Source organism: Zosterops lateralis (assembly GCF_965231275.1).
Source record: "Zosterops lateralis genome assembly, chromosome: 1".
In the NCBI taxonomy this organism is placed as follows: domain Eukaryota; kingdom Metazoa; phylum Chordata; class Aves; order Passeriformes; family Zosteropidae; genus Zosterops; species Zosterops lateralis.
Window position 1 is genome coordinate 5,411,643 of NC_139762.1, and position 12,093 is coordinate 5,423,735.

General features: G+C 44.9%; 1 protein-coding gene across 3 annotated transcripts in view; it reads left to right on the plus strand.

The window, feature by feature from the left end:
• MYD88 (MYD88 innate immune signal transduction adaptor) overlaps positions 1–10,348 on the plus strand; it is a 31,757-nt gene extending 21,409 nt beyond the window's left edge. Inside the window, exons 2-5 of one of the 3 annotated variants that reach the window (XM_083882794.1) lie at positions 3,272–3,403; positions 5,006–5,186; positions 5,719–5,810; positions 7,379–10,348. In XM_083882794.1, the coding sequence (XP_083738920.1) occupies positions 3,272–3,403; positions 5,006–5,186; positions 5,719–5,810; positions 7,379–7,533 (560 nt within the window). In that variant the 3' untranslated portion in view covers positions 7,534–10,348. Of the gene's footprint in view, positions 1–3,271; positions 3,404–5,005; positions 5,187–5,718; positions 5,811–7,378 lie in introns of those variants that run through there. The other 2 variants (XM_083882793.1, XR_014592400.1) reach the window with 2 other exon arrangements.
• Positions 10,349–12,093: the final 1,745 nt, after the last annotated feature.

The window sequence follows — 12,093 nt, forward strand, 5'->3', positions numbered from 1 at the left end:
TGTAGAGAGCCTGACCAAGAAGCCATGGAGGACTTCTCTTTGTGGTTCTTCCTACTTAAGATCACAGTCTGAAGGGCAGATTTTGGGAAAGACAAAAGCATCAGTGTGCTTTCTGATCTGCTTATCAGAGGTTCCTAACAAATCTGGGGGAGCTTCCAGCTGTGCAAAAGATCTGGGGCTTCACAAAAACATTGGGATCACCCAGGCTGGTTCTAGCCCTGAGCACAGGACCTGTGTGTCCCACTGGAAGGGAGTGTGGTGGATGGGCTTTGTCAGAGCTGGAATAGACTCCAGCAGAATGAGTGGGAAGAGCCTGGGCTGCAGGAAAATCACAGGTTTAACCAGAGTTGGGTCATGCTGATAAGAGGAGACTGGTAAATTCTTGGGAGAGGAGCCCACTAAGGGCTGTTCAACAAAAATACTGTCTGTGGCTCAGGAAATTCCTTAGCTGTGAATAGTCCAAAAGACAGATTATAAAAATAGATTGTAGATTATACCTTAAAGATAGATTTTATGGAAATGCACATATATACTAGGAAAATATTTCTGTAAGCTTATTTTATTCTTATGTTCCCCCCCAGACACCTGGTTTTGTGCAGTGCTTGAGACAGGATGAGGCTTGGAGCAGGTGGACCTTCAGCCTGATCTGTGGGACTGTTCCTCTTTTATGATTTTTGGCTGAGGACTGCACTGAGGGCCTGTGACCTGTTGCTGGTGCTGAGAGCTCTTGCAGAAGGAAAGGAAAGGAAAGGAAAGGAAAGGAAAGGAAAGGAAAGGAAAGGAAAGGAAAGGAAAGGAAAGGAAAGGAAAGGAAAGGAAAGGAAAGGAAAGGAAAGGAAAGGAAAGGAAAGGAAAGGAAAGGAAAGGAAAGGAAAGGAAAGGAAAGGGAAAGGTTTCATGTACCTTGTGCATGGTATTTCCTGATGCCAGGGGACATCTTTGTGTACCACTGGAACTTCTTCAGTGGGTCCAGTTCAGAATCAGAAAACATCAATGTTGATGTCCCAGCAGCTCTGCCGTAACTGTGATCTTCCTCAGCAGTTTCTTTCTCTGTAGAATTATCTTCAGGGATGTGAAGCTTTTTGCATTGATACATTTGTACTCTTTCCTGCTGAAACTCAATGATTTTTGTTTCTTCCATGACCTGTTACAAAAGTGCTACTTTCCCGCCTGACAGTTACTGGGTCTGTTTTCTCTGTTCTTGTCACACTACTGACTTTGTGCTTTACATTTCATGTTTCTATTCTTTTTTTTTTCCAATTCCTCAGGAATTTGTTTGAGTGCCAGAGGAATGTAAAGCCTACTTAGGTGCTTGGTGGAGGAGGACAGCTTGAAGGAGTTTCTTGCTACTTGGTTGTGTTGTTTAGCATCCTTTATCTTTATGGTCCCAGAGTTATCCCTGATCCTTGTTCAGTCTCATTAACCTGTACAATCATGTGCTGTTTGCAGCTGGGGACTGATCCATCCCAAATCAGAGGCAAGGAGAGAAGAATTGGAAGAAATACACCAAAAATGAACATTTCTCTATTAAGCATTATACAATGCTGTTAAATGATTCCCTCTTCTTGCCTATTCAGCAGTATTTTGGATTGTGAACCTGGCTCCCAAGGGAATTAAGGCACACTTAAGGTGGTGGCTGTGTGCCAATCCTTCCTCTAAGACTGCTGAACTCATTGGCAACTTGAAAGTGACTTTAATCATGATTTCAAAGATACTGACTTAGCTGACACACCTTATGCAACAGGCTGCTGGCAGAGAGGTAGGACTGAGTTAGGGTTCTAGTGAGGAAAGTTGTGAAATCTGAACCTTCTGCCTGGTAAAGAATGTGGCTGATTCTTTCCTCTGCAGGACCGGGGAGGCTGAGGGGAGGAGAAGGGCAGATTGGGAATGCCTCAGCCTCAGGAAAAGCTTTGATCAGATCTGAGCCTTATTAGATTGGGGATAATCCAGTAACAAGATGCAAAGCTGAGATAGAAGCAGAGGATGGGGGTCAGGCTGGGGCTCCTACAGACCTGCTTGTGCCAGGTTGTGTTACAGGAGGACTCACTGGACTCCCACTAGCATCCTGCACTTCCAAGGGATCCTTTACTCTGCTGTGCCAGCTGATCACTATTGATTAACACTTGTTGGGTTGTTGTTTTTTTTTTAATTTTAAGGGAAAGTCTCTAAGGAGTTTTATCTTTTTATTAATTCCTGTTTTCAAATCTCCTTTTACTTTCAGTTCTTCTGTAATTGCAGAGCAGCAGAAGTTGCAGTTTCTTGTCGCTCCTCCAAAGGCTTCACATTTAGATTTATGTTTTATTTTTAAACCAGATCTGTTTAGAATAGATCTGTGCCCATCACTGACCTGACTGGGAAGTTCACACCTGTGACTGTGACAGGTTTCTGCCCTTCAGTTATCTCAGGGTGGTGGTGAGGTCTACTCTGCTTGGGATAGGAGGATCCCTATTGTGTTCACAACATAAAAGCTGCTTCAGGGGCTCCATAAAATTTTACGTGGTCCTGCTGTATGTGGTGAGTGTGTATAGTCATTGTCACCTGCAGTTGTCCTGGCTGGCAAAGGCTAGGGGTGTGAATCAACTCTTGTTTGTCTGCAGAGAATTGCTAAGGTTGGAAAAGACCTACAGGATCATCAACCCAGCACTGCCAAGGCCGCCACTAAACCCTGTCACCAAGTGCCACATCTATACATCTTTTAAATCCCTCCAGGGATGCTGACTCCACCATTGCCCTGGACAGCCTGTTCCAGTGTCTGACCACTCTTTCAGTGGAGAATTGTTCCCTAATATCCAATCTAAACCTCCCCTGGCGCAACTTGGGGCCATTTTGTCTTGTTTTATGGCATTTAACATGGGCAGAAAGACTGAGACCATGAAAACATCTCCAACTATTTTGTGATTTCAAATACTCCAAAATGCAGAACAGTGAGAGCAGATAGCAGTTGGGAGCTGCTCTGTACCTTATTCCTGCTATTAAAGGTGTACTGGGATATTGTAGAGCTAAAGGGAGGAGGAAGAATAAAACAAGTAAAAGAAAGTACTTCTTAAAATATCAAGAGTGATTTTCAGGAATTAATTGCTAGAGGAGGTGGTGGAGGCAGCATCAAAATGTTCAGAAAATGGTGAGAGAAATTCTACATACTGAAAAAGCCAGACAGGGGGTTTTCCTCAAGCATCCCTGATCAGTGAAATAGCTATTCCTGTTTTAATGAACTCCAGCAGTGTAAACCCATGTCACAGGAGCCTCTTGCTCTGGTTGTGTGTTTTTGCAGAGGAGGACTGTAAGAAGTACTTGCAGAGGAAGCAGGAAGAGGCCAACCAGCCTGTCCAAGTGCCAGCAGTGGACAGCAGTGTGCCCAAGACATCAGAACTGATGGGCATCACCATCAGGGATGATCCATATGGTAAGAGCCCATATTTCCATTGCTGCCTGATACCTCATGTTGGAATCACCTTCCCCATGGGAAGTGCAGAAAACCTGTTTGCTTTCATAATTCCCACAACTTTTCATACCCCAGGCCAGGATGCTTTCTTCATTTTTCCTGTTTCTTAGAGCAGAGAGGGAAAGCAACCCTGGGGAACACTTCACCCAGGAACAGGTTGGCACAGAGCCACTGGACACACATGGGAGGAGACTTCATGAAAATATGTCCCTTAGCACAGCCTGGCCCCGAGCAGCAGCTGCTGAAAGCTCAAGGGGCTGGAGCCCAGGGAGAAGGGTGTCAGAGGTGATTTCCCTGCCCTGTCTTTGGCAGGTGGAACCACCTTGAATGAAAAGGAAGTGGGTTTGAAGTAGGACTGGGTGTGCAGTGGGTGGAGAGAGGAAATGGGTTCTGTGTGTGTGGGCTGCTGTGTGTGCAGCCCTGCATGTGCCAGCCAGGTGTGTGCACACGTGTGCTGGCCAGTCTGGCTTCAGGTGGCCACCTTTGCTGCATGTGTGGACATCACTAACCATCCCCAAATGTCCACAGACCAATATTCTGCTGTTTGTACACAGCAGCTTTGCCTGACGTGACCCCCAAGTTAGCGCCGTGCCCCTGCAGCAGTACCCTCAGTTTGACTGCCCTGGCAGACATTCCCCTTCTGCTTCACTGGATACTTCTTGGGCTGAATCTGCCTGCTGGGTTGATACTTTCCTCAGCAGCTTTTAGAGCCTGACCTATTTTTTTCACTGTGGTAGGCTTTAAGTGGCATAAAAAATGGAATGTATCTGTAGTGACATTGATATGGAAAAAAAAAATAACATAGTTGGAAACTATCCAGCAGTATTAAGGCACTTAATTATGAGAAACATTGCCCTTAAAAAGCAGCACTTTAATATTTGGATAACTGCTAAATAAACAAGAGCTGCCAGCCGTTGATGTAATTGGAAAACAGGCCCATTAGGATATGACTTCAGGTAACCAGGCTTAACATCTTAGCCATAAAAATGACAGCTTCCAAATTTCAAGGCTCACCCCATAGCTCCATCGACAGCAGATGGCAGGACATTGCTGAATGCTGTTTTGGTTGGGAAGTTTGAATCTCTGTGATCTGAACTAAGGAAAAAGGACCCAGATCCACAAGGATATTATAGATATGAAAGTCTCAGTGAAATCCCAGGGTGTCAGGGCTCTGAGTTGCATCCCCTGGGGTACTCTGCTCCCTCCAGCTCCACCCAGACCCCCTGTGGCTGAATGTCATTGCCTCCACAGATTTTGCCTGTCTGCACCTCAGCTCCTTTCCCTGAGCCCTGCCAGGCAATGTGGGTGTGTGTGAACAGCCTGGCCAGTGAAAGCAGCCAGGGCACTCATGTGTGTTACCTCCTGCCAGCCCTATTAAGGACAGAAGTGGGCTGAAGGGCAGCTCATCTAATAAAATGCTAAATTACCTTTGCAAGTTTGGCCAGAGCTTTTCTGTCAGACTCCTGATTCTGAGTTAAAGTCTGTGGGAGCTCTTGAAAGTTCACTACAGGAGCGAACTTCATTTATAGTAGAAGATGACAGCTACATTTTTAATGGTTTCAGGGAGTGGAACAGAGATATTTGATGCCTTCATCTGCTACTGTCAGAAAGACCTCCAGTTTGTCCAGGAGATGATCAGGGAGCTGGAGCAAACAGAGTTCAAACTGAAGCTCTGTGTATTTGATCGGGATGTCTTGCCAGGAGCCTGTGTGTGGTCCATCAGTGGAGAACTTATAGAGAGGAGGTAAGTGAACCGTGGCTGTTGTGGCCAGCTGTGAGTGTAGTGGAACATTACATTCATTTTACAATGATGTCTGCAGCGTGGTGCCAGTGAAAGAGCAAAAATCCACACAAATGTCCTAATGGGGTTTGTTTTATGCCCTTGGCTCAAGAAGGACGACTCAGGCATTCTCCAGTGTGTTGCTTCATTGTGTTCATGAGGGAGGTGCCACTGTGGTGATGCTACTTATGTTTAATCACTTTTCTTTGCCTTGTGTGTCATATGTAGACACAGGATCACATAAGGGTTGCACAGACACTCTGGACTTCACTGTTTCCTCATTTTTTGGTATATGAGTGTGTATCCATAATCAGGTTTTTCTGTGTAACATCACTATGTATCTGTCAGTCATTCCTGCTGTGCAGTTAATTCCTACTGGAACACAGCCAGGTCCTTATCCACTGGAGCAATTCAGAGCAGTACATGCTTCTGTTTATGGGAATGAAAACCATCTCATTTGATATTTTATCTGTTTTCTCCCCTGTTTGTTCTGCAGGTGTCGGAGGATGGTGGTTGTTGTTTCAGATGACTACCTGGAAAGCGACGAATGCGATTTCCAGACCAAATTTGCTCTTAGTCTTTCCCCAGGTAAGATCACACAAATATCCCATTTACAATTGCACATTATCATTTTTATTACAGTGACATCTAAACCTTCAGCTGAGGCCAGTAGGCACTGTACCACTGGAACTGACACGGGCTTCATAATTTGGCTGTGCAGGCAGGGACTTGTGCTCGGTCCCTTCCTTGCTCTTGACCTTCCTCACATGGCTGTGAGCAAGAAGCTGCCTGTGCTGCACTGCTCCAGCTGTCAGTGGGATAATGCTGCCTGCTCCAGAAATGTCAGAGCTGCATGTCAGGCTTATGAAGGGCTTCCAGATCCATACAGGAAAATTTGCTGCTAAAGAGACAAGTAGTATAATAAATCCAGGATGTGATGAAAGCTGGGAATTAGGTGACAGGTAATGAACATGCAGATTTCAAGGCCAGGCTGGGTGGGGCTCTGAGCAACCTGGTCTAGAAGGTGTCCCTGCCCAAAGCCAGGGGGGTTGGAACTGGATGATCTTCAAGGCCTCTTCCAACCTAACCCATTCCATTTTATGATTTTTGCAGGGGTCCTTGAGTATTGTGGATAGGTAAACAAAATATGAAATGAATGTTCAACTTAGGTTGAAAAATATTTTATATATTTTGTTCTGAATTGAAAAGCCACCAATTTACTTCTGCCAGGTCTGTTGTGATTGCTCTTCTCTAGCCATAGTTGTCTGTGTTGCTGGGGAGTAAGTGCAGGCTAATAGTATGGAGGATATGTAGAATTGGGAAGAGTATCTGGATATGAAGTCTCTTTTCTAGATGAGACGTCTGACTTGATATTATAAAGGACATGCCAGAGGTTAGACAGGAAGCTCGTGGCAGAGACAGGAATTCACTTCTTCCTTGACACACTAATTTCATATGATATCAGTGAATCCATTGAACACTCCCAGGACTTTGTATCAGCCCCCAGTCATCAAGATTTGTAGAAAAGTCCTTTTAGTTCTTCATTAGTTTTTTGTGGGCATCAGATCTTCCATTAGAACAGGAACGGAAGTTCCATCTGTATGGAATGACCTGAGCTCTGCCAGTGAGAACATGAGTGGAAGTACAGGCTTAGAGAAGTCACAGCATCACCTATTTGTGTGAGGTGTTAGTAATGCACAGAAGAGTTTGGTGGCAGGCTCTGGGAGCTCCGTGGATTACTCCAGCATTTGCTGCAGTTACGAAATCTTGGTTATTTGCCTCATCCTGGTCTCAGTGTCATCACATGTGCAGTGCAGGTAGTGGCAGCTGTCCCTGTGGAGAGCTATAGGAGGAGAACCTCCTTTGTAGAAGATGCTCCTTCAAGCAGCAGCAGTCACAGCGGGGGTATTCTCATCTCGTGGTGTCTCAAAACCAGCAGTCCATGTTAGCAGGGGGATCCATTGGGGAACATCTGCAGCCTGAGTAAATCAGGACTCTGAGACTTGCTCTCCAGAGTGAGAGCTGGTTGCAGTATAATCAGATGATGCCCAGTCAGGAGCAAACCTGGACTTGTGCTGTGTGTGCTGTGGTGGGGAGGGATGTGGGCTCTGCCTGTGGCTCTGTGTCACCCTCTGCCTGTGTGACCTCTCCTGCAGGTGCTCGTCACAAACGGCTGATTCCAGTCAAGTACAAGTCCATGAAGAACGAGTTCCCCAGTATCTTACGGTTCATTACCATTTGTGACTACACCAATCCTTGCACCAAAAAATGGTTCTGGATGAGACTGGCAAAATCCCTCATGCTGCCCTGATGCAAAGCCCTGAGAGCTGGGTGCTCTTGTAACCTGTCCTGGCTGTGCCTTCAGACCAGGGGTGTCCTTGACACAGGGTCTTCCACCACTTCAGAACCTGGATCCTTGCTTGGAGCCTGTGACTGGGAACAAAGAACTCTCTCCAGCACTTTCTCACAACTCTGAGGGGAAATAAAGCAGCTGTGTGGGTGTTCTAGGTTAAGTCAATGAGCAGTAGCATCCAGGATTTGTGGAGTAAGCACTCCCAGTAAAAATAATGAAAATACACATTTAAAGAGTGTCTGATACAGGAATACTCTGTTGTAAGATTTAGCAAGAACCTCAAACTACAGGTTTTGTCAATGTTTTAAAAGCTACAGTAATATCGAAGCTTGTGGGAATTTTACCATATTGGACAGGTCTGTCTCTATTCAGGTCACATTTGATTCAGTGACCTTATACCAGCATTCAATATTCCCAAATATTACTAAATTTTTACTTTTCCTTCAGGAGAAATTCAGTCTTAAAATACATCTTTTCAGCGACAGCTCTTACTACACAAAGCAGGGGCTGCTATTGCTCATTGACTTGACCAAGGTCTGCACTTCAGTGGTTTTAGATCTCAAATTCTTTCACTTTTAAAAGCCTTCCAAAACACAGCAGCTTTTGGGATGCCTCAAAGGCACAGGGCTAAACACTGAATAAGGAGTGTATTAAATTGACATTTGGGCTGTTTAAAATATGGCGGTGAATGTTACATTAATAGGAAAGAGCCTAATTTAATTAACTGCCACAATAATGACTGTATTTCTGTGACTAAGGCTTGGAGCAACGTCAAGACTGCTCTGCTTGAATCCTGTGACTGGTGGATCTCATCAGTGCTCCAGGGTGGAGAGCAGGAGTTCTGCCCAAAGGAGTGTTTAAAGCGATCCATTGATATATTAAACAAATTTACAGTAAATATTGACTTTTTAAATTGGGGAAGAAAGGAATCTTGATTATATGTCTGCAGTTGCTTGAACTCTGCCCCTTTGTTCATTACTTCAGCCACTGACTCATGTTGATTTTACAGCTTAATGTTTTACTAGTTTACATTTTTAAGGTTGCATCTGAATGTGATTTTATTTTTTCAATTTTAGCTTTGCTTCAAAGCATTACCAGGGCTGAGACAGAAATGTGTCCTCACACTGCCTGTCAGTGAATGATCCCTTAGCAGAGATGCTGCCAAATCCTGCCCAGGTGCTGCTGCTGGTTCCTGCTGGCTGACAGCAGCAGCCTGTGACCTGAGCATGGTGAAGCTCATTCACGCACATCATGCTGGCAGCAGGAGCCATTTTTGGATAGACCCAGGACCTGGGTGTTTCTTCTACCAAAGTAACTGCTCTCATTGTGCCAAGGTGACATTTGCACCTTCCTGTCTTGCTAGAACAAGTGAGAAGTCTGTGGGCACGGGAGGGGGAAAGTTTAGTTGATGAGGGGTTTCTGAATAGTTTGACTTTGTGTCCTAATGCCCTGGGGCCTTTCCTGCAGAAGTGGAGACAGCTGCTTGCCTCGGGCTTTCTGCATAATCGTTAAATGTTAATTATAGAAGAGCTTCAGAAGGCTGCTTGATCCCCAGGCGCTCCGGGGGCTCGGTGAATTCTCATACTCTGGAGAGCCTATAAACATCAATTATGGGTCATTACTCGCAGGACCGAACCAGATTTTTCCTGCCTGGAGAGCTGGAAGGGCTCTGGTGGCTCTTTGAGGAGCCCGTGCTGTGGACACTAGAGGGAGGCCATGGCCCACGCTGGCACCCAGAGGGAATGCGGTTGGGATGGGGAGACACGGCCGGGATGGGCCAGCGGGGCACTGAGCCCTGTCTGGCATGGAAAAAAAACCACAGCTGGGTTCTCCTCCTCTTCCCCTTGCTCTCCTTCTGAGCAAGGTGTACCAAAAGCAGCGAGAATTTTGGCAGCTTGAACCTCGTGCAATGTCTTCCAAGTCCTGATGGTTTGGGAGTTGGCGTGTTGCATATGAGGGGAAAATAACACAGAGAAAAAAAGATGATTGTAATCGATGATTTGGTGATCACCCAACAGGGGAAGTGCTGGTTCTGGAAGGGAAAGCAAACAGAGGGGCTAAATTTTCTAAATTTTGTCACTTCCAATAGATAAATACCATACTCCAGTTAGTGGTGAAAGATGTTGGGATCTTGATACCACTCTGCTTGTGGTGTCCTGGCCCTTCTCTCTGCTTGGCTTGGATGCTGGGAAGGTCTTACTGTTATGGGGCTTCTGCTTTATTACAAGTTACTATTTATCCTATAGGCTAAAATAATTATTTGGGGTAAAGTGAGGTAACAGTACTAAAACATAAAATACGCTTTAAATATGTATCCTCTTCTATGTAAACCCCAGAGTTTGTGCACTTCTGACACTTTCATATCTGCCTTGTCACAATAACTTCAAGTGTGACATTGTGAATTATACAAAATGTAGTTGTTGTGAACTGTTTGCCCAGTTCAGTGGCATTTGGGGTTCTTCTCCCCTCTTTCATGCTCAGTGGAAGGTCAAAATTTTTGAACACCTTTAAAAAAGGCATTTCTAAAATTGTGATGTTACAGGGTTTCTTTTATTTTGTCTCTGTCCCTCACTGAAATTGTCTTAGTTGAATCTGTTAGTGCCACATCATTTATTTTTATATACAGACATATATATTTATAATAATTTTATGTCGTGATATAAAGAGGGAAAGCATCTCTCTTTATAAGCATTCTGAAAATAGACAGTGTTTCTGTTTTTCTCCTCAAAAATCCAAACTTTTGCTACTTGTGAAAACATTTTAAAATAAAGAATGAAAACCCAGCAGGCTGAATCTAGTTTGTGGGTATCCAAGAACAAAACCATGTCTCAAAATTAAGTGTAAGTGAGGAATGATATGGGATAGTTCTTTATTTTCTTTTCATGTTTTGGCTACGTAACTTCATCAGAGGGGTTGGTTGGCTGTGCCTGGGAGAGAAAGAAATAGAGTTATGTCATCCCAGGAGGAAAATTTATCAAGGAATTGCACTTCAGACATGTAGTTCCTCTCCAGGTCTCAGGATTTTTTTTGTGATTTGTGATCTTTTTGTTTTGTGATGGAAGAATCCATCCTGGATGTCTTCAGCCCTGGTGGACATCAGGCTGGAGGGGACAGAGCCAGGGCTCTGTTGGGATGCTGCTCCTGTTCCACACCCTCTCTGGAGGCCCCAGCAGGGATTATGACAGCGCAGTGATCCGGGGGATTCTGCCAGCTTTATTTTTGGCTCGCAGTCAGTCCAAGCCAGGGAAATAACTTAGAAGCCCAACAGCTGTTGGGCCAAGGCCCTGCCACAGAAAAAGATGAAGGATCACTGAATCACGGAAATGTTGGTTGGAAGGAATTCCTGGAGGTCAAGGCCGAGCTGCTCTTCCCCATGGGAGGGGCCATACCCGAAGCCACTTGCAGGGCCACGTTCCCTATAGGGCATATGAAGTCGTGTCTCTGCTATGGCTGCTATGAACATATGGACAACAGTATGGAAACCATCCCTGGATAAATTATTCTAGATGGAAACTGCTGGCAAGAGCAACCTGCCAGGAGGGTCCCATTCCCTGGAAGTGCTGGCATCCCATCACTCCCAGTGCAGCTTTACACACTCCCCTATTGTGTCGTTTGGAGCAGTTAATGATTCTTGCCCATATTTGAGCCTGAGCTCTGATTCAAATGGGGTTGAGGGGTCCAGCAGCAGCAGCAGCTCTTTTCCAGCTGTCATTCCCCTTGTGCTCAAGAAATATTTCCAGTCCTGTCGTACTTTGGTGCAAGAATGTTGGTGCCATTTCCTCATTGATTGGAGGACAGCATTTACTTGGTGAAACTGCTGCAGAATGTTCTCAGCTTCAGAAAGAGAGGGTGAGAGGTCAAGTATTGACCTCGATGGATCAAATTCCATCCTTCATTTTCACCAATGTGAGAAGAGTTGTGCTACCAGGAGGGAGGCACTGCTTGGTCCAGAGGGCACATTTACAGGAATGAAATTAGCATAGGGAAGAAAGTGTAATTACGCATAAAAAATAGCTGGGAAAATGCTGCTTGAGCATTCTGGAAACAGATTTTAATAAGGCAATAAAAAACAAACCCCACAAGGTTCACACTGCTGGGAAACATGCTCATAGAGCTTATTAAAGAGCACCTCTGTCAGACCATTTGGGGCTTGACAACATGTGCTGTGTACAAATATTTTGCTAAAGGTAATTTTCTCTTGGTGTTACAACCATTTTCATATCCCCACTAGGACTTTGAGATGACTTTGAACCCAACCCAACCTCTTGATCAGCACTATCAAGCCCAGCCCTGGAAAAAACTTGTTTATTTTGCAACAAAATCTGCAGTCAGGGGATTGAATAGTGTTGTATTCACTCTGGGATTGTGCTGCGCTGCGAAAGTTTAATTAATTGAAGCTGTGTTTAAGTCTTAAGCAGTTCCAAAGTCTGATTTACAAACAATGCATTTTCTGTTCTGCAGCAGAAGCCAGCTTAGCAGAGCCTTTTCCTCACCCTGTTCCCACTGATAAAGCTGCTC